We start from the raw sequence: 23,273 nt of genomic DNA on the forward strand, positions 1-23,273 counted from the left end.
GTCGAATTGAAGAAACGTAATTTTTTATCACCGTATTTTACCGGCGTTTGGTGGTAGATTCAAAAAACCTTTTCTTTTTGCGTATGCGCCGCGGTGCAATGTTGAAGAAAAAGATGTAATCCACGATCGAGTGTGTTTCGCTTATTCAAGCCGGCCGCGTTCTTCTTCCTCGCCGGTTGTGTCCTGGAGAGACGTCTAAGGACCGTCTCGAGTCGGGTTGCGGAGTCAAGTCGAGGAGGCGCCTTTCGATAACTATAACGAGAATCGATATCTCTTCACCGGATTTTTATGTTCTCATTCTTATCTCTCGGCGCTTGGAATTTAAATATTGATACGAAATTCGTCGGAGAACGGGTCGTACGTTCGAATTACAAGGCACATCTAGGAAGAAAATAAAAAAAAAAAATTAAAAAAAACATTCGTCTCGCCAACAAAATCGTTTTCTGCGCGATAACATTGTCAGGGTAAATTTCCGTTACATCCATAACTCAAATTTCTTTACTCGCGTAAAAAAGCCCCGTGAGCCGAAGTTGGACTTCGCGCGATTGTAAACAGGTATGGCAAAAAAATAATGGAGGACTGCTAAACGATGAAGTTACAATTGTGCAGGTAGGAAGTAATGGGCGATAGAGAGATTTCCTGTAACATACATGGGAGGGTAGGGGTTACCGGAAACGACATGCAACGCGGTCGGTGCGTTTTAGATTATAGCCGACGGTTGATCCTCGGAACGATGTACGTAACCACGTAGGTTTAAGGGGGTACTTTTCGTCATTCCGTAGCTGCCTACGGAGGCCGATATTAAACCTGATCTTAGCCTTTTACCGTGCTTCCTTACGTCCAGGGTAACAAACCAGTCTTGATTGGCTCGTTAAATGTCACGACACCGTATTGCCTGCACCCGGTGCCTATTTATTCCATACACGCAAACACGCGCACACACACGCACGTGTGATTTCCTCAAGGCCCGCTTCTCGGCCTTATTGTCACGCGTTACTTCCGTCCATTCGCGAACAAAGCGAGCGCCACTCGACGCAAATTCAGGTATAAAATAACGGTGCGACGTATGAACAGGAGCTTAGCCCTCGTGCTCAGAGCGTCGGAAAAGCTCTTGATTGCGAGCGGCAATCGAATCGGCGAATCGAAATATCGTCACATTTTTGTTGCGTATCAAATACTATGAAAATTTTCAAGATTGTCGAAGGGCTAATTCGGGCGTGTAAAGATACTTCGCAGAGTCTAAGATGAGTGAAACAGGGGAGAAGACTTGTTTTATGTTACGTACAGGTATTGTAGTGAAAAAGGGTAAGTCTGCGTTTTGAGTAAAGTCTGCAACTCTAAGGATCAAAAGACTAAAAGTTTCAGTTGTTTAACGGTAAAACAAACTTTCGTGAAATTAATTTTCTCCTTCTTGTAGTTTCAAGCTGTAACGATTCAAGTATTCCCGCTTAGAGTCGGAACAATGACCGAAATGAATTTCACTCGTGGTGTCAGTCACGTGGTGTGCTTCTTCGCCAACGCGTTTGAACGATGTTTTGAAACTTACGCGAAGTTCTATAAAAGTTTATTAAAACTTATCTTAAGGAAATAAAGATCTCGACAAAGGTACGGTGATAGGAATTTTGGTGTCGACAACGGCTGATTACTCAAGTCGAAGAACGTTATTCAATATTTATGTCGAAACATTAGTCAAAATCACCGAATGTCGAAGATGAGTTGAAATTTTTATGATAATACCTAAAATTGTGAGTGACAAATCGGAAGAGAATAATATTGTGAAACAAGTCCAGACAGGTAGAATAAAAAAATCAGAAGACAATTTCAAACTATACAACTTTAATCGATTCAAGTAGTTCTACGCAACTTCTGTACAAGTGAGAGATTATATGCATATGTATGGACGAATAAACAGTTTAGAATATAAAGATTTGTCGTGAATTCGATATAACAATTTACGAATCAAATTGATTGATCGAACGTTTCTATGTATTAATTAATATATAAAACTGTCTAGAATACGAAAGTATAACTATTAGTAATGATATTCGTACGACGATTACAATCGCACGAAGCTTAGGATAAAGTATAATATCGCCAAGTCCAAAGAACAATAATTGTTATAATCTAGTTTTGTGTACCTTCAGTTGTGCTAATTTTTTATTTTTCAATTCGTGTAGATTACACAGAGAATAAGCATCTAAAAGAGGCTAATACAATAATCCAATGTATTTCTTTGCTACGATCTGTTTCTCCATCAGGTATTTTTCCCATTCAATTTATCGAACACTCAACGAAACTGATTTGTCACAAATCGGAGACGGGAATTGCAGATCGTATCTCATCTCCTGTCAAGTATTTCGCATATATCCGGTAAATTTCTCGCTAAAACTGAGCTCATTGAATATTATTTTCAACCGATTAACGCTGATGTTTCCCCCGTACACGGACTAACATCGTTCGCGCGGATCGTTGCCACGGGATGCAAGTGCAGGTCGAATCGATGTCTCCTCCTCGAGTGAAGAGGCGTAGATATCCATACAAAGTAGAGATTTCAAAGTTGAGGATCGCCCGTCGCGACGCCGCGGGTGAATGCCGTTTCGATCCCCCTGATATGCAAAAATGCCGACATCCGTTGACGGGCGGGGGCGTATTTTATCCACCTTGAACGTAGATTTTTCACGACTATGTATATCCGGTATCCGATAATCCCGGTGCAGCCGGTTCCGATTCTGCAAGACACGGATGACGCGGATTTTTCCACGTTAAAAACAAACAGCGAACGGACAAAAAAAAAACAAATAAACAAACGAACAAACTCGCACAACTTATAGGATCGACGATTTTCACGGATACGCTTCGATAATTCGTTCTTCCTCGATGTCCTGGCCTCCGTACGTAGCCGAATCGTTTCGAACAGTGGTTATAGAAATTCTGGTGAAATTGTGCACATTGACGCTGGTCTAGAACCGTCAAACTTGCCGGGGTCATTGACCCGTTCACAGCGAGTCGGACAGAACTAACCCAGGCTGGGCTGGGCTGGGCTGGGCTGGGTTCAGGCACACCCGGTCCAACCTGCGCCCATATTTACATCCGCACCCATACACGCGTGTAAATATATGCAGAGGACTCACCTGGTAAGAGTCGGAGTCGCTGCAACCCCCGGTGAACGCGCCGGATAACTACGCGGACTTCCGGACATCAAGTATTCTGAAAGAGATGAAAATTCGTATTTAGTTGGCGAGTTTGTTACTTACAATTGGGTACGTTGGAGTCGAGTCGCTACGACGAGTAATCGGAAACACTGCGTTGTTACAGTCTCTGATTTCGGTTGGACAGGTTGTTAAAAATCCACGAATCGAACGGATCTGGTTTATTGTCAGACCTATCCCGACCTATCTCGATTTCAGATATTGCGGTTATCTCACAGGTCGTCGGGAACGTTTGCAAAGTGAAACTTGATCGGTACTCTGTGACGTCCGATCGTTGATTACGATTCTCGTTTATCGCGGTGAGACTTTTCTCCGGATTTATCTCGCTGACGAGCGTCTGTTTCGGGGTATCGGATAACATCCGTGCGTGTAATTTACCGGTATTCAAATCCCCCGCGACAGAGGAACTATTTTGAGAACGTCGCACTGGGTCTGACGAGTGGCTACCGCTGCGTAACTTGCGTCTAATTAGCGAAGCCCAGGTAACGCGACCCGGATTGAATACCCCAGGTGCTTCTCCGGCGGCGTGGCGGTAACCGGTAAACCGTTAAACTGGTAAACTGTAAATTGGTGAGCCAGTGTATACAAGCGGCTGGATGAGGGATAATTATATCTGACTAATGAGAGAAATGAATACACCTACTGGCTTGTTGACGCTCATCCCCCGCATTATACGCGAGACGTATACGTCCCGTTCTGCGCTCGTCTCGTTGTACGGAATTCAAATTTTCACGAAACAACGAAAAGAACGCTTCGGGGGTGGAAAGAAAAATAAAATTCTTGTAACGCGATCCGGTGATTCTCACGTTGAAACGAAGCGCAATCGTATCTAACTTGTACGATACAACGACCGATGATTAATGAAACGACGGAGAATAGATACGAGAATAAGTTGAGGGTGGAATTAGGATTAATTAATACACGTCGTTGTTCGTTTAATTCGTTAATTGATCGGCGCTTCTTCGAACCGGGTGCGGTGCAGCGGTTTCACCCTGGTTTCCGGTACCGAGCTGGTTCTTCGTCGAGGGTCTCGGTGCTCGCGGTCGGAGAATCATTTTCACATTTCACATCCTGCGTATTACATATTACACACGTGTATGTAACGTACGAGCTGTTTTATCTGGAATTCGGATCGTCCGTTGGCGATTAGCGATCTCATAGTCGTTACTCGCCTCGCACGATTATTGTTACACCGTTTGTAAAATCATGGTTATATTACCGAATCGAAATCAGCGCACCTAAGCTTTCCGGATTCGTACTCTAATTTCTGGCGATTCTTATCAATCTGCGGCGGTTATTGGATGAGAAGTTTTTTGCGCAGGTGTACCCGAAAATTAGTAAAGATACTTATCTTTTCAATTGATAAAGCGAGGTATGACAAAATTTCGTCCGGCAAGGGTCAGATATCACGTTTAAAGGCGGGGAAAAACGAGTCGTATGGAGTGTCGGGTTTCACGTAGCGGAGCTTTTGAGTATGGGATCGAAGAAAACCGGATGCTGCCAGAAGATGCACGGTGACGAGTTACTCAGGGTCCGTTGTGTGTCTTCTCGGTTATTTCTCAGAGGCGATATCAGGTTTGAAAATCGATGGAATCAAGTAGCAGCTGAGGGTCAACGGGGGGAGGTGGAAAAGTGGTGTCGAGTATGTATTCCAACGGAGGCGATTAGTCCGGACGATACATCGGCCCCGGTCCCGGATGATAAATAACGAGAAATAGGGCAAAGATCTCCTCCTCCTCCTCGGCTATATTGGAATTTGGTTTAATTAGAAACGGTTTTACAGAGAGCCTATCTCGGGGCGTTAATTCCAACACGTCTGGTCTTACGCGAAGCGAGATTCTGGTTGTTGGATACAGAGACCTGGTGAACGAGGGAGCGAAAGCAGGCATGCGGTCTCGGCTCGGATACAGGTGTTCGATTCCAAAGGCAGCTTCCATGGCTTCCATAAGAACCATCGGGATCTCAGGGCACTCCTGCCTCTTGCCGCTAGACGATTTGTCATTGTCCAATGTTCGAGGAACCTTTTTTCGCCTTGTTTCTTGTAACCGCGGGCTACGAAATACGGACCGATGAATTTTCCCCGACTTTTTTTTTTTTTTTTTTTTCGTTTCCCGTATCCTTATTACTCCGCAGAATGAAAATTCTCCTCTCCGTGATGGGTTTTTAAATTTCTTATTAATTTCTTCCTCTTCTTCTTCCTTTTTCATACACTTTTATTCTATCCTATTTTTCCGGTTATTGAATATAAGAGAACGAGTCGAACGAATGAAACGACGCGTTGTACAGTGGCGAATGTGTACCTAATGGTGTTTATTATTTATTACACGATTATATAATACGATGTTCGATGCGTGGCTCAAGTGTGGGAAAAAAAGCTTTTTATCGAACTGTCGAAATTATTGCCCATCTTGTATATTCAACATTCTTTCGTTCGTTGGATTCGTGGACGGGTACATACGTGTAATATGCATGAAAACATTCCGTGAATGAGAATTAGAGGGAGAAGTAAGCGAATGAAAAATAAGAAAGTAAAAAAAAAAATAATAAATAATTGGAAAGCAACAGGAGAAATTCCGACGAATTCATTGGGTACGTGATAATTGTACGCGTGGGCGTGTGAAAGGTGCGCCAAGTGTGTAAAGATTAATCGGATCGTGTTTAGGAATCTTGGAAGGCAGGTAGATACTTATAATTCTTACAATCGGGTAAATGAAAGTGAAGAGGATCGGCCGGTGATTATCTCAAAATTCTCTGGTAAAACAACAGAAAAAAAACAAAAAAAAAAATAATGTTCAATTTCACGAGACAGAGTCGTTATATTGACACTTATATTGATAGTTGCCAATGAGAATAAAAAATGTATACACCTACATGAGGTCTGTAATTGAATTCTTGTTGAAAAATTGATTGAAAAATTCATTAGGTCCAATTTTCGTTAATTCAAAAGTGTGAGAATTGGGGGAGAAAAAGTAGCTGTCCGTGTAAACTTTCGTTGAAATAAATTGGCTCCCAGTTGTTTGGTTCGAGAAAAGCTGACGGTTTCATTGGTTCCTTCCGTGCCTCATATGTTTGGCTTCGCTTTATACATATTGGCAAGGATAATATTGGCGCTGTTAGTTTGAGCTGACGAGATGGTAGATACCGACGTCGATTCGCGGTGGTTTTACAGAACGCAAAGCGTCGCGTGGCGTCGATAGGTTTAATGCTAAGGGGCGTAAAGGAAGGAGAGACGAGAGGAGCCTCGGAAATCCTGCTAGGGAATTCAACGGAATTTTCAGGGGAAAATCCTTCGACGAGGGAACAATTTGATGGGCTTTCGTCGTTGCTTAGCAATTACTTACGGGAACCTTATTTGTTTTGTACAACGGTTGCCTCGGTGACGAGACGACGCGACGCGACGCGTCGCGACGTTACGACGACGTTGCGCAGGGAGAAATCGAGAGCCGATATCGAAAATTTTCTATTACGAGTTTTTTTTATCTTCGTGGCATTAATTAACAAGGGGTGAAAAAAAAAAACTTTGTCCCTAATTGAAGGACAGAATTCTTTCTTTATTTGCTTATTAAGCTAAATTCTCGATGAGCGATTGCAGGATGCAAAGTATTTCGGTTCGGAGGATTTTACAAAAATTATCACTCGGCTGCGTAATATTTTGTTATCTCGGCGTAATTATTCAATTTATTATTTCATTTGACTTGTTTAGGTGAAATTTGTTCTTACAAAACAAGCCAAGATTTTAAGGCTGAATTATATTTATTTGGTTAATATTTTCTGCATTTGATTCTGCTTAATACGCATATCGATCTTTCATATGAATATATACCTCGCGAACGAAATCGAGATTCATTAAATAAGGAAATAATATCTTTTCAAAATCACCAAACTTTTCGAAATTTGAACGGAAATCTTTCATTTCATCGTGATATTGTTCGGAAAATCTCTTCAAAACTCACTCGCAACTGAAATACAAAATGATCGAACAATTCCAAAGAAAACGACGAATGCTTTTTCCGACAGTCGGAATGAAATTTCGGAAAGAAATTGAGCAGATCGAGAAATTTCACGTTGAAATCTCGTTCGATTTTGCGAAAGAAACGGCAGATTTATAAATTCTCGTCGCACAACTAGCGTGACCGAGAGTCGCCGGGAATCGTGGACCTTAACCTTACTCTAGTAGGACGTCATTTTCACGGCTTAATTGAGGATCCCGTGAAGTTTTACAAAGACGCCCCTGGGAGTAAGAAAATGTTGAAAGTCGTGTCCTGCCCTCGCGGCACACGCGGACCGCTCGTCCCATTGTCAAATTTAATATCTCGCCCCCTATTCTCCGGGCAATCCGAACCAGAGGTTGGATTTTCCTCAAAGGCTACTCACGGCCGGAGTCGGCCCCAAGTTTCTCTACCCTGTATCCCCAATTTCTCTTGCTTGTCAGTGTATCTCTCTCCCCCTCTCTCTCTCTCTCTCTCTTCATCCCCTTCCACGCGAGACTCGCGAGCCTCGCCCTCCCTTCGGGGGTAGAAACTCTAACCAAGGTAATACACTGCCACTCTCCTGCCTCCCGGCTTAAATAATAGAAAACATTTGGCGCAGTGGCCTATATGATTTGTTCGCGCCGAGGCGGAGCCGAGATTTTCAAGATTCAGGTTAAATTCTCGGCACAGTTTTCTCAGTTTTCTCAGTTTCCTCAATTTCGTTTTGAATTTAAATTCTCGAGTCTCTCGAAATTCCCGCGGTTCGTCGCAGCGGGAAAATCACAATATCGCTAATTCGTTGCGATGAGATATTTATACGACGATGACGAAGTGGAATAACTTTTAATTTCATCATTTCTTGCATGCTTAATATATACGACGAGGTGACGTCGCGACGTTTGAATATTTTTTCTTTTTTTTTCTCAATTTACCAACGTCGCGCGTATGCACGGATAAATTGCGTTTAAACTTCGGGCCTAAATTCACGCTGTTGATACAAAAATTATGCCAACACGCCGCCGAGATGCAGAACCGACATACCGACGGGGAAAAAAATGGCACAAACCCCGCTGCAATTCATCCCTCGCGATACATTTACCAGGAAGAGAAACACGTCGCGGTTTACAGACGTGTACGCACTATACTTTATTTACATTTTAAATCCATTAGGGGATATATTCGTGACGAGGAACTGAGTCGTTATAAATCATTCCCTCTCGTTCCTCGTTGAACATTACACTTTTATACGTAGGTGGAACGTTGTATACCCATATATACATGTACATATGTACAATGCCGGGAACTATTTTTTTAGTGCCCCTTTATTCCCCTTCATTTATCCTTTCAAGCTACCGACTAACGGTTCTTCGATTGTTAATTACTTTCATCGCGAAACGTGACTGTCAAATGCAGAAGAAGGCTGCATCGCGTGACGAGAGAAGAAGAGACGGCAATTTTATTGTTCGATGAAAAAAATGTTGGTCGTCTGTATTTTACATTTTCATCTCCTAATTATTTTCGCCTTGTTTTTTTTTTTTTTTTTGTTGTCGTCGCTCGTACGTCAGCGAGCTTGTTTCTTTCACCCCTTCTGCGTTGTATTTTTTGTTTCACACTTTTTCTTCCATATTATCAGCTTCTTCGTAGAATCAATTTTCGCCACTCGAGGCCTTTTAACGTCGTGGCATTTAATTACCTCCTGAATTCCGGAGAAACTTGGGAGATTGTAAACTTTCGTCATCCGTGAACGGGGATCGCTGACGGAGTTTTGGTATCCAATTAAAAGCATCGATGAGTTCAAAGTCACGCGCGCTGTAAAGTCGAGTCGAGTCGAGTCGAGCGACAACCGGAAATTGTCAGATCTTCAAACACGGGACTTCGTTGTCAGTCACCGCTTCCAATCAGACGATGCATCCTGCGGAATATCACGTATTTAAACGTCACGCAACATCTCAACCGCTGCAACGAGCTTGGACGCGTCGAAGAAACGTTGCGCGAGTATCAAGTGTCTCGTTACGTCGGAGAAAATCACGCTCCTCGACGTCTCCACGCAGAGACAATTATTCATTTATCGTTACCAGTTTCCTCGTCAATCTGCGAATCCTGGACTTTAATTATTCACCGATTTACATTTTGCAGACAATTAAAATTGAACAATCAAATCGTCGTACTTTCTGAATTTTCATGCACGAACCGCGGCGATTCGTTTGAAATACTTTGAATTTATCGCAGCGTTTTTAATTTCTTTTCTCTTTTTTTCTTCCCATTTGTATCTATCACGAACGAGAAATTTCGTCCGATATGAATGTACATAAATTTACTCGTCGAGGATATAAATCGTTCAATAGATTCGTATATTCGGATGAGTAATCGTTCAGCCTGTGTCCCGGAATTCCGTATTATTCGTTACACGAACCATTGTTCAGTGTATAAGGTGAAAAAAATTTATTGTAATATTATGGTTATGTATAATTAACGCGCGAAAGATCAAAAGTACAAGGGATTTTGAATTGGCGACGAAGTTGGCACGAAATTTTTTTTACGAGTCTGTAATTCGTTATACATTTTCATTCCGAAAATTGACAGTGATAAAATTTTCTCAAATATACCGTAATAATCGTCATCGTTATCGGCGAAAGAATCGGACAAAATTTTCTTCCCCGCTCACTTCCTTTCTTCCTACACGTATAAATATTTGAAATTTTTCTTCTTCCGGCGTTGCGTGAGGGCGATTTATTTGTCCGCTCGTTTCTTTCATATTTCTTTTTTTCATCCATCGGCGGAAAGGCCTGTTCGATAAATCATTAGGGAACCACCTTGCATAATAGATGGGTTACCGATGTTTACCCCGACGGGACTTTCACCCGCGTTCCACGTCGGGAAACTACGTTAGCATAGCGTAAGGTGCTTCCGATACATGTGATTTCCACGGTGAAACGTTGACGGGTTATTGACCAGAGCCGCGGACCGACGGATCGCGTGCGTAAACTTTGCCGTTGGGGTTTTTTCATCTCTGTCCTTTCCTCGCGCAAGAAAGGAGGAGGGAGAGGAATTTTTTCATTTCTCATATTAGGCCGAGGTTGCACAGAGCCGAAGTTCGTTGTCCACGGTTCGCTTTTTCATCTTCGCCCACATTCTTCCCGTGTGTTTTTCTTTCGATCGGTCGCCTTCGGATCCTCGGAAAAGCGACTGAACCGCGTTGTTTGCGCCCGAGGGAGACGAGCAGAGGTTTATTCGGAAGAAGGCGGAGGTCGCGTATCGCGTTGCTGTCGGCAACGGGGAGGATACGGGGATCCAATCGACGCCGAAGGAACCTGATGAACAACGAACGTCGGGACGACGACGCGGACGCGGATCGAGGTGGAACTCCGGGACACGGACGGATTGCTTCGGGCTGTTTTCGCAGGACCGCCATTAGAGAAAAATAAACAAACAAAAGGGTCAAGCGGGTGGTGGGCGCCCTTATTTTTCCGGGGCTCGAAGGGGAGGAGATGCTATTTATTTCCCGAGATAATCGCGTATGTTTAAAAAAAAAAAAAACTAAGAACGGTAACGGGGCCTGAAAATACACCCAGCGCGAATTCAAATTTCCCGACGCAAGAGAACAACTTGCGCTTTCATCCGAGGGTAAAAAAAAGTTTTTCGATGCACGTGATTTTTTATAAAACTAAGATTGGGGTGTTTTTTCACCCCTCCCCCTGTCACCGGAATAGGTAAAAAAAAAAAAAGAAAGAAAGAAAAAGATGTTGCCGTTCCACGGTCAAGCTAGTAGATGTATTTTTTCGTTCCGTGCAAAAAATCTATAACCAAAGTTCCGATTCAATTCACCCGGATTCCTGTAGCCGTTTACTTCCCGCTGTACGGGGAACGTAGTCTGACGTTATAGACGTAGTTCGGAAACTGTGATCAGTCAACACCGCAACTTTGGCGAAGGTGCCTATGTATGTACCTGCAGCAGCGTGGTTCTATCCTGACTCTTTGATCTCTTTGAATTTCCCTTCATCCTTTGGCGGAAGGCAGCAGGCCACTGCAAATATGCTTTCTGCACCTGATGGAACGCGTTTATGAACATTTTTCACCGCTATTACCCATATATTTATATATATATATATATATATATATATATATATATATATATATATAGATACGTATGTAGATATGCGCTTGAGGGAAATCGGTTTTTGATCTTGAGTTTTTGCGAAAACACCCGCGCGGTTATTGCGGGATCGAATTTTCTGAACACAAACGATTCTGAAAACCGTGTGAAAAATGTCGCGGGTTCTGGAAATTTTGAAAACGCGAATGCTTATTTTATAGCCATGATATTACGAGCGGTGTAAAAGTTACGAATATACCAAATCCCTGTTTATTATACGATGCCCGGTGGAGATGCAAATTATTTTTCGATTCGCACGTTGTTATTATCGAATACATGCTCGCGACGATGGGTGTGAAGAATCCCTGGAGAATTCTGTGTAAATAATAAAAATTACAAATGAAAAAATCCTGTATCAATACGCGAGGGAGAGAGAGTGAACAACTTTTTTCTACTTTTTTTTTTTTTTTTCTTTTCTCCCTTTCGGTACACGAAATATCACGGTGATTAGAAGCATGCCGATGGGGGCACAGCCCGGATTACCACCCTCAGCCATCGCCGGCGATAAAAACAAATAAAAACAATAATGAGAGACGGCGGCATGGGGGAAAAGGGAAAAGGGCTGGACGCAACGAAACCCGGTTCTGTTTACGCGCGGGTACCGCGGAACGCGTTATGGAAACTGTGTTTCACGGGGGATGCTGTACTACTCTCTGTATTTTTCCAGGAACGCGGCTGCCGGTCTTGTTTTAATCATTTTTTATCGGGTGGAGGGAAAGCGCGAACCGCGGCTGAAAAGTTACGCGTCGCACGTTCTCTCCTCCGCGAATAAAATGTCCAAATTTCTCGTACCGTTGGAAGGGGGGGAGGGACGCCATTACGCGACCGCCGATTACCATCCCTTTTTGGAAAAATCGGCGGGTCGGACCGGGCAATCATTTTTGAGGTAGCGCCTCCTCGTTGAGTTGAAGTATTAGTTGATTGTAAAAATTCATTGACCACGGTGTGTTTTGTTCGTGAGTCAGATCCTCGAATATTTTCTAATAGCTTTTTTATACTGGTTTTTTTTTTCACCTAGTTTTTTCGACGGGTATACGGGCTGAGATTTCTTTTAGCCAGTCGTCGAGGTGGAGTTGTGGTTGAGAAAACAGGTGGCACAGGGTGGGATTACTTTCGCAACGGTTAAAAATTGGCAATTGGTAGGAGTCTGGTCGGTGAATAAAAAGATTCGCAAGACAGTAAAATTTGTTTAAACGTACCAGTGTTAAGAAATGAATCCGAAGGTTCTAATTACGATACATATATTTTTGTCAAATATTTAAGATTCAATGTTTGTCCTGTTCGAACACGCTCTGGTTCAATGACTACGTAACAAAGTAGGGACAAGTTCTTACATACTAATCGACGATTATTATTTCTGCAAACTTTGCAGCGTCGCTCGTCGAGAGACACGTTCCGTGTTTCGAAAACTGTTTTGTCGGTGCCGGCGACGATCGGAAAAGAGAAATATCCGCGGAACCGGGCCGTCGTGCAGCGGGAGTTTGTAATCTGAGACGCGCGTGTCGGGGAATCCTGATCGGCGATCACGAGTGACGGACGCACCGGCTCGTCATTATCGTTAATGCGAGCCTCCCCTGATCGGCGGATCCCCGCCCTTCGGCGAGACCTGCTCAATATGCCCCGTGTCGGATTACGGCAAGTCGGTATCGCCTTTATAGCAATTGTTATTTGTTTTCGACCCGGTCGAGGGCTGACAGTTGCCGCAGCGACATCTCGCGATGACCCTCGCCTTGCCCTCGCCCATAAACATCCCCGTGGTGCGGGGATAAAACTGCCGATTCTATCGAATTGATTGCGATTTACCGACAGATACTCTCTGCAATCGTATCGCCGGAACCACTCCTACATATACATATATATATATATATATATATATGTACGGTGTGCTTTTTGTACCAAGGAATTCGTAATTCGTAGACATCGACTACCGTTCACCCCCGAGTGCTGTCGCGTCTCTTCGGTATCTCGGCTTTTTTCGCGATTATTCAAGATTTAGTTGAAGGGAGTATTCACATTTAAGCGAGATCCTTTTCGTCCTGAAGTTGCGTATTCGTTTCCTTCAGTTTTTCGTTGCTAACAACCGCGTTTCTAGTCTCGGATTGGTTAATTCTTTACCCCCCGAATCGCGGTTTTTCAACGACTGGCATAATCGGAGAGCGTCGTTTAGGGATGAATTTAATCCCCGGATAATCCAAAGACAGCGTGCACGTGCGGACGTGTATATATATATATATATATATATATATATATATATATATATATATATATATATATATGTATGTATGTATTCAAGAATATAGGATGGATTCGGTGTACGGAAAGCCTTGAATCCGCCAGACCAAAACCCCCCTCTGGAGAGATCCCTTTTATTTCCCATCTTTTCCGGGGAATTTTTCTTTCTCTCATACTCTCCGTTTCTCTCCATCTCTCGTTCTCGCTCATCCTTCTCTCCGTCTCTATTCACCTCGTTAAAAACCGCATCTGTACAGAACTTTATTCCCGCTGGAAATCTAAGACCAACGAAATTATCTTATATTCCCTCGCGTCGGATGTCAAACGTAATTTGAATCAACTCGGCGCGTGCTGCAGGGTCGGTTTGGTTATATATGTTGGTATGTATGTGTATATAAATATATATATATATGTATATATATACATGTATATATATACATGTACAGCAGTCGCGAACAGGAAGAAAAAAGACACGCGGAGTCAAATTAACCTAGAAAATTGAACTTCAACGGTGAAACATGATGGAACCGGAGGCGAGCCTTCTATTCGAGGGGTATGAATAAACTTTACGCCGCGAGCAACGAGGAATACCTTGACGAAAATATCAAACGGCGAACCGAGAAAAAAAAACTAAAAAAAAAAATAAAAAATACGCAAGCAAAACGAAAACAAAACGAAAACCAACAACAACGACCATTTATACTTCGCGGATCTAATTCAACTTTTAATTGTCACTGTTTTACATTCGGTTCCCTTCCCTGCTCTATATACAGTACCGCAAGCGTTCCTCCCCGCAGGGCAGGTAACATCCCGCGAGAATTCCTTCCGCGGGAAATAAATTGGCTTGCCACAAAATTAATGGAATTGAACCTACTTTGCGAAGCACAGGCAAAGCCGTTTTCTACGTGAAATAAGTTTTTTTTTTTCTTTTTTTTTCATTTTCATTTTCATCATCATTTTCGTTACCTCTTTTTCTGTTTTTCGCACGAATTCAGAACTCATATCATTTCCAGTAAAATCACGTCGCCGATATGAACGTAATACATTTATGTAATACGCACTGTCTAACGCTTGTTAATCATATTCGTGATTATATTTCGAACAGAATATTTTTAGCGAAGTTACGAAGTTGCATTTACCATCCGCGATGCTCATCTTTGGCGTAAATTTTCGAAGTAAGCTTTCGTCTCTGGTCCAGACTTCGGTTTTCTAATTTCTCACACATTTACCTATTTATTCTTACCCTTGTGACAAGTTTTTACATTAATTTTATACACAGCGCGGTTTTTCTCACTCTACGCAGAAGACTTTGGGCATTGACGATGGTAGAAAAAAAAAAAAAAAAAGATAAGGAAACAAATTCAATTTTACACAGCTAATTGTTCTCGCTAATAAGAATTATCCCAGGTCAGAGCGTCTGCGTCGTGTATATAAGGTATTTGACGCTTCGTAAATTTTCAATTTCATCCCCCAGCTGCCGCAGCACGTCGCGCGCACCCCTGTCACGCTAATTTTTCCACTTTACGTACCGCATAGAGAGATTCTCCTCGGGCCTTTGTCTTCAAAATTTCATTCACGCAAAGTAAAGTCGGTCCGATGGTTAATTACCTCAAAAATAATTAACCTCGCAATCGCAGTCTAGGATCTGAAATCCGTACGTAACAGTTGAGAAGAAAGAGAGAGAGAGAGAGAGAGAGAAAAAAATCCAGAATAATCAATTGGCGAAATTCTTTTCCAAATGCTTTTAATTGCACCGTTCGATTCACCATCATTGTAATATAACGATAAAAAATGACTTTAAATCACTATCAAATATGCTTATTTCTGCAGATTAAATCCTCCGGTAATTTTTAAACGCTGAGAATATAGCTTGGGAACATTTCTATCAATACTCTCGGACACCTGCAGAATCATAGAAAAATATATATCTCGATGTATGTAAGGCCGTTCACGATCTCCTCGCAGGGTCGTTATACGGTACATTGTTTTATGTGTACAATACCTATTTTATATATATATGTAAACAGTGACCATATTTTCCTGAAGCCCCGGCGGCGTTCTCGCTTATTTCCTTATAACGACGTCGTTGTCAGAAAATACGTACGCAAGTCTATATATATATATGTACATCTAAGGAGGTAGAGAAATACGAAAAACGGTAAAAAAAAACAAAGAAAGGAAAAAAAAATAAAATAGAATGAAAGAAAAGAAAAACACAGGGCATCGACGGCACTGCGATAACCTGCACATACATTATACCTATATACATACATACGTACATACATCCGGTATAAACTATCGGACAAACGAGCGCCGTTCTCCGCAACCAAGTTTTACCGCCGTTATGGTACATCGCATGGTACGTATGGATGTATGTATGTATCTATGATGTACCTACGTACGTCGAGCCATGTGGTACCTACGTTGCATGGACGATGTATAATCGAATTCAGAATCAGGATATCGCTGTTACGTTGTGGGTGTACGTATACGCGTTGCCGGATACCATGCACGTACGTACGTACGTATGTATTTGTATTAATCGACGTCGTTCGTAGATGAAACATCGACGGTGTTCCGTTATACCGATACCTATGTAGGGGGATGATGCACGGACACTACGCGACGTTTCTATTTTACGTAGGGTCGTTACAACGTCGTCGATCGGGACAGAGACACGGGAGACTCGAGAAGAAACGGCCAGAGATCTTGCGGAGAGAGAGAGAGAGAGAGAGAGAGAAAGAGGGTGAGGAGGGTGGCGTAGGGTAGGAGGGGAGGAAAGTGTACGTAGGTACAAGAGGTGAAGATAAAAAAAACATAAAAAAAAAAAAAAAAAAAAAGGAAATACACCGTCGTATAAAAATCCGTCGAGCAGCTGAGGCTCCTTTTAGTTCGGTTGAATCCCGCGATGTCGGGCGGTAAATTAATTACCGTCACCGTGATCCACTCGAGTTGAGCAATCTTAAACTTGTCCAACTCGTCTTACGGACTCGCGACCCGCGTAGCCGTAGAACTCGGCGTGGTGTGGCGCTAAAAAAATGTTAATTGCGTCTCGTTGATTAACTCTCTCTCTCTCTCTCTTTCTCTCTATTTCTTCTTGCTCCCTCTTTATCTCCCGTTTTACACCGGTAGAAACTAGAACAAGTACGTGTACATAAGTATACATAGACCCGATAGATCGGTCTGTGGAAGAAAACTAATATCAAAACAGTTTTTTTTTTCATCGGCGAAATCTATCGGGGCAGTTTTTGAACGAGCAAAAAAACTGAAATATATATATGTATTAGGGTGTTTCGAAAAAAAATAGTTTACGATTTTCCACCGTGGAAGACCCTAAAATGATTGTTTATGGTTGAAAGAAAGATTCCGTGAAAATATGAACGTTCTACGTTACGTGGAAGAGTGCGCTTATTTGATTTTTCACTTTTTTTCACATTTATAATTTTTTTTGTTTTGAATTTGTCAAGAAACACGTCTTAGCGCTTGAATTATTATTTCTTTCCTGACATTTACATTCAACTCAAAGATCACGATCCATAACGCAACAATATATCACCCGGAAATCTTTATTCTCTTGAATTAAAAGTTGACACTAAATTATAACACTATTTTATCAGATTGCATTAGTGATGAAAATGTCGTCGGATACACTTCTCAAACATTAACCGGAGACTTGATATCACAAGTGTGGGTCTTCTCTGTGATGCAAATTGATATTACGATTGATGTAAGCGATAAAAAAAAAAAAAAAAATGATAGTCTTCACGATACTTCACGAGTTAAAAAAAAAAAAAAAAAAAATTTATAAAAGTGAAAAGGCAACCGGGCGTGATCTTTCACGTAACGTAGAACGCCCATCTTTTGACAGATCCTTTCTTTTAACCTAAAAAAGCTCTTTAGGTGGTGCCGTGGTAGGAAATGGTAAATTATTTTTTTCTCACACACCCTAATATATATGTATATGCGTGTGTATAGCGGCATTAAAAATAACACCGATAATGATGATAAAAGTATAAGAATAGAATCCTCTCCGTTGATCGCCAACGTATACTGCACGGGCATTCCGGATGACCGTTTTTACGGGCGATAAAAGAATCGCAGGAATGGAAACGGTATTGTGTGTTTCTGAGTCGATAATTCGGGACTTTTGTCGCGGAAGGAATTTCATCCGCAATGTGAGCACGTCTGCACATGGATATATACAAATACATATACATAGACACGTGAATAGATGTAACGCACGTTACATAAGCGCACACCTAACGTATGTACCTACATACTACGTATGGCACGTATCGATCCGTACTCTTGGTGCCTAAACCCTGCATATTCCGACTTTTACATACCGCATGGACGGTGTATGTGTGTATTTTATTATATATGTATAATGTATCCACGGTGCGGGAAATTCGCAGGAACCGTGTGTACAAGCTTTGTGAATTTTTAACGAATCCAACGCCGATCTTACCAGACGTTGGAGTTCTCCAAAAACTGGTCCGGGCGATCCCTGGATTACAATAAATTCAGAATTTATACGGCACCTCGGGCAGGGGCGAGTGTACCTGCGAATTATACTTGCTCTTTGACACCGGATGACTGTTGCAGCGACAGAACGCGATTGAACGATTCGAAGGGAACCGGGTGTGCAGATTTCACGGTTATGAAAAGCGAAAGAGAATCTGGTTGTTATTATTATCTATCGAGTTTTAATAAAATTCGTCGTAGAGGTGAGGCGATTTTTTAATCGAAAATCGAACCATAAGTAAGAAAAAAAAAAAATAAGATGACGTTGAGCGAAGCGGGGATCAGAAATTTAGCGAGAGCGCCAATTTCATTTGAAATTATTCGAGCTGACGGGTTTCCTTCGCTTTTTTCGCCGGGGTTTTTTTGGCCGTCTTCTTATACTTCCCGGTCTTGAACTTGTCCTGCGGAGGGTAATAAAATCGTTTTTACCTTACGTACGTCGAAGACGACGACGACGAAGCGACGCGACGTTCCGCAACGGGACACGTTCCAATATCTTGCAAATTCAACCGATTTAATATACGCGAGCCTGGTTTCACCTCCTTATGTGAGATCCTAGGATACGAAGGAGGCGGTAGAAGAAACCCTGTCCCGCCCCTCGAACGTCGCGTCTCCACCGAAACAAGTAAGATATTTGAATTCCAACGCGCAATTCGGATTTAGCCGAATATTTACACTCTCAATATATTTCAACTCCCAATGATTCCGCGGGGCCACCTGCGGCAGGCATTCGGATCGGATTCTCGAATCGTTAAAACGGTCTATTGAAGGGGAAAATTCTTATATTGCAGGATCGTTCGAATTGTTCCAACTGCGTCGAATCAAGTCTCGCGACGAAAGAACGAAAGCGAAATATTTACTTGCGATTTTGAAATCAACAGACGCTCGTTCCCAAAAAATTGTCGCAAGAGCGTAAAAGTTTAAACAAAAAGATGAAATTTCATTCGGATATGAAAGTTGTACCGTTTATTACGAAGGGGTGGAAAATATTTACACATTTCGTCAACTCCTGCAACAATTACTTCTACCACGTGACCGGGTTTTCAATATCCGTCGATCGGTTGAAATTGCGAATCGTATAACGATATCACACGAGGGACGCACACATGCAGACAGGTAGACACGTGTGCCTAGGCTGGTACACGGTGTGGTGGTTAGATGTGATTAAGACAGCGCTCGTTAATCACGAGAGGAAGAAGGAAAGAAAAAGGAAGGGAAAAGAAAAGATGGTGAAAGAAAAAAAAAAAAAGAAAAAAAAAGAAAAGAAGGGAAGAGAAAATAAGAGAAAAGATAAAGAAGGATGGGAAGAAAGAAAGAAAGCCGAGTAGAGAGTCGGATCGATCCCTGTGCCCCTGGACGTCACGTTAACTAATTGAAGCGCTCGAGTTAATGGCGAGACGAAGTCGCGTGAACGAGAATCCGGAACAACAATAAAGAAAATCATGGGTATGGAGGAGGAGTCGGGCACCCTGCAGAACCACCCCTGCACGTCCGTCGCTCGGAAGCATTGTCCGTAAAACAATGCCGCTGAGGTTCGCTTTGCTTTGTATTTTCGGTACGTAGTTCGTAAGCAAATTAGAACGGGGCACGTGTCTCTCTGTCCGTCTGTGTCGTCCTCGTCGCCGACGGATTTGCAAGCCCTCCAACCCCCGCGCTCTCCTTTCTCTCCCTTCTCTCTTTCCTCTCGGAAATACATTCCGCTTGACGGTTCTGCGACACGTCCTTGTTTGCCCAGAGGTACGTACGTACGTAACTGCAATTAAGCCAGTTTATTGGCCGAGGGTGGCGCACGGTTGGTATCCTTATATCCGTCGTTGCGGGGGTTGGCTCAGTCGACGAGGATCGATGCAATTTTGTACGGAACGATTGCGGCTCACGCCGTTTTCGAACCCTCCGGCTATTCGCATTAGTGGAACTGTTGCGAGATTAGAAAAAAGGGGTGAAACCGTCAGAGGGACGAGCCTTCGGAGGCCCCAAGGAGATCTCTTATTGCGACTATCTTTGATGTCGAACGATCCCGAAGCGTAAGGCGAGCGCTAACGAGAGCATGCTGAAACAATTTCGAATGTGGGAAACTCGTTCGGGAATTCGTGATTTTCGTAGGACGATAACAACGAGATAAGAGTTTGCTTGCACTGTTGACAGGCGTATTTGTTTGCGGATGTGGCGAAACAAATCTTTCGTTATTATTATCAAATTTAAATCGAGCAAAACATGATTTGTTAACTTTTAACAAATTTCTATCGATCGTTGTTTGACTCGATTAAAGTTTGATAATAATAAGAAAAAAATTATTTCCTCATGTCCGCAAACGTACGTTTGTTAACGGTAAATAAATTCTTTTCTCGCAATCAGTGATACGGTGAGACGACAATTATTTCGTATTACTGTTATGTCTGGGTGAAATTTAATGAAAAAATACTGTTTTGTCGCGAGCGAAAATCTCGCCAAAGAATATCCCCCTCACCCATTCGACTAAATATTCCGCGAGTCCTGCGCGTATACAATCCGTGAAAGAATAATTTCGCGGTCCATTCTCACCGGTGACTGAGGTCGGTGGGTTTTTACAGGCGTATTTTTGCCTTGGTGGTAATATTCTCCGGTCGGAGAGAGAATAAGTGAAAGCGAGAGAGAGAGAGAGTGAGAGAAAGTCAGACTGAAAAAAGTGCTAGCTTCGCGACGTAAAGCTATTGAATTATTGGGCATACGCGTGTTATACGCGGGCTATTTTGGTGCCCCAGGATAACGTGCTTCGTAAAATTTATGTAACGCGGTATTACCATTGTTATTATTAACTGCGGAGACAGGTTGCCACGTAACCCGTGCTCAGCTGTGAGGCAAAAATGTAAAATCGTCCAGAGGGAAAAATTTTACAACGTGACATTAGACGCGTGAAAATTTCTCCGACGTTGAAACGACGACGCCAATATGTGCGCTGCGAGATCAAACGATGAAATATTATAGCAGTAACCGTGACAAACGAGGAGGTAGAAAAAGCGAAATTTCTTCGGCTTTGACTTCGGTACTCAGTTGTATGGTATAAGGGTGCAAAATCCAGATTATACACTCGCGTCGTTGTCGTTTGCCAAACTAATTACACCGGGTTGATTAATGAAGTCATAGAATTTTATCTTGCAGACTTTCGTGGGCCTTAATCGACGGGTCGGAATCGGGGTTCAATTCGTTTCAACGTCGAGTCGTGACCTGTGGATCGAAGCGAGGGTGGCGACACACGTTGAAGACACGCGTGACCCGAAAAAGAGGTTTGACGGATGAGGGACTCACCGACACGGTCGATGTCTTCCTGCGTGTAGTAGTGATGCATAATTGCTTCCGGTCAATCGCGATTTTTTGATTACTTGTCAAGTCGAGGATTAGTTCCGCCGCCGCAAGTTGTAGGAGAAGCGTAAAATCGCTTTTGTAACTTCGCAAAGCACTCGAAGGGTTCACTGAAAGCTAGTATACGACGGTCACTCTCACTTTCGGTGATATTTTTGTGCAGAAATCGGAACACGGTCGGTCCTCTCCGGTGAACGTTATCAGGAAGCTCGGAACATCGCACGTAAAGGCTCGACGTAACGGAGAAGGAATCCACTACGCGGGGTACTTTGTACCGGAAGGATGACCGCGGGTGCAGATTCTCATCCCGGCTAAGCTCGGGAGAGGGGGGGGTTTAAGGTTCTTGATAAAAATTCGGACAACGCGGCACGCACGGAACGCTCTCGATGTAAACAGAGACGATTGTTTTTCAGTCGTAGATCCGGGGGTGGAAATGCGGGGCGAGAAGGAGTGCACGGAAAAGCGGAAGCAGCCGCGGCGAGAACCGCGAATTATCGTCCGTCTTGGAAACTCGCATTTACCACGCGCAGCGGACGCTGGGTTAACCGATTTTTAAAAGGACGATAAAAAATCCGAAAAGAGAGTGAAAAAATCGTCGGGAAACGACGCGACGCGGAACATGGCTCAACGCAGACGTCGTGTACTGGGCGAACCTGCGCACCCGCATCGGCTCCCGCCGTTTCGCGCGACGCCGGGCGTCCTCAGCGCCCCGACGGAGCTTTTGAAAAGCTCTCGACGCCACCCCCGCCTCTGGACGACGCCGCGTATCGATTGGCCCAGTTGCGTACCTCGTCATGGCACACGAATCTTCTCTGACACTCTCTCTATACCGAGGTCTGCACCACGAGGACCACGTGACGCCGGGAATTCTTTCCTCGAATCTATCGAGACCATCATTCGATATACGACGGCTTCGAAGTTATTGGAAAAGATCGTAGAACGAACGCGGAACGGACGCGACGAGCTTTCGGAGGAACGAGGGTTTCTTCTTTCTTTAATTAATTGACAAGTCGAGGAATTTTCTTCGCCGTTTAGTTTCTGATACCGAAGACCGGGGTACGGGGATCGAAAATACAGTCAGCGGTCGTTGGTCCTTTGGATTCGAAGGATCTTTGAACCCTCTCCTTCTCAAAACGGCGGGAAGAATTAGCGGGAGATATGGAAACGAATAAAAGGAGAAGTGTTACTCGGTTGGAAAGAAATTGAATTTACAATTGAAGTAGTCGCGTCTCTGATACACTTCGCCGATTTAAACGAATAGTCGGGTGCTACGGGGAGGGTGATGAAGGAAAGTACCCGAAACGCCGACCACAATTCCAGTAGCGGCAACCATTAATCGGATCGACTTGAAATTTGTACTGCAGTTCGGTTACCCGACGCTACCGGCTAATTTTCTCGGGAACCGATTTCCCGATAAATCGACACTTGGCTGTCACCGAACGTTTCTCAATTTCCCAACGGAGCCGAGGGACGAACTTTTACGTCGTTCGAGAACCGAAGCCTATTTCCGTTTCGCTCTTGTTTCCTGCGGGTTTCTTTACTTCTCACACCAAGACACTAATTCCTGAGAGCTTTGCGCTTCATCGAAGCTCTTAAAATAATTCAGGTCACCTATCTTTCGAACAAGAGGATACCCGGGTCCGTCTACAACCTATACATACCTGCTTATATTTCTCATCGCTCAAAAAGCATCGCCTGGTCAATGTTGGACGAGAGTGAGCACGAACCGTCGACGGAAATGAGTCGGACCGAAGAGCTCCGATCAGTCCCAGAGACGGATCAGACACCCTCGACGAGTTGTAACGGGGATGAATCGGGAAAGTATATTAGCGACAGAGGACGAGC

At 43.3% G+C, this 23,273-nt stretch overlaps 2 protein-coding genes across 12 annotated transcripts in view; one reads left to right on the forward strand and one right to left on the reverse strand.

Moving 5' to 3' along the window:
* The window catches only part of LOC124184409, a 209,439-nt gene that overhangs the window by 139,423 nt on the left and 46,743 nt on the right, over nt 1-23,273 (forward strand). The gene's annotated exons all lie outside the window — the stretch shown is intronic.
* Nucleotides 1-23,273, reverse strand: part of LOC124184400 (teneurin-a) — a 514,944-nt gene that overhangs the window by 129,381 nt on the left and 362,290 nt on the right. For 6 of the 7 annotated variants that reach the window (XM_046574042.1, XM_046574045.1, XM_046574044.1 and 3 more), the window contains one exon: nt 3,132-3,207. In XM_046574042.1, coding sequence (XP_046429998.1) covers nt 3,132-3,207 — 76 coding nt within the window. Of the gene's footprint in view, nt 1-3,131; nt 3,208-21,374; nt 22,032-23,273 lie in introns of those variants that run through there. The other variant, XM_046574048.1, reaches the window with a different exon arrangement.

This window comes from Neodiprion fabricii, chromosome 6, assembly GCF_021155785.1.
Source record: "Neodiprion fabricii isolate iyNeoFabr1 chromosome 6, iyNeoFabr1.1, whole genome shotgun sequence".
Lineage (NCBI taxonomy): Eukaryota > Metazoa > Arthropoda > Insecta > Hymenoptera > Diprionidae > Neodiprion > Neodiprion fabricii.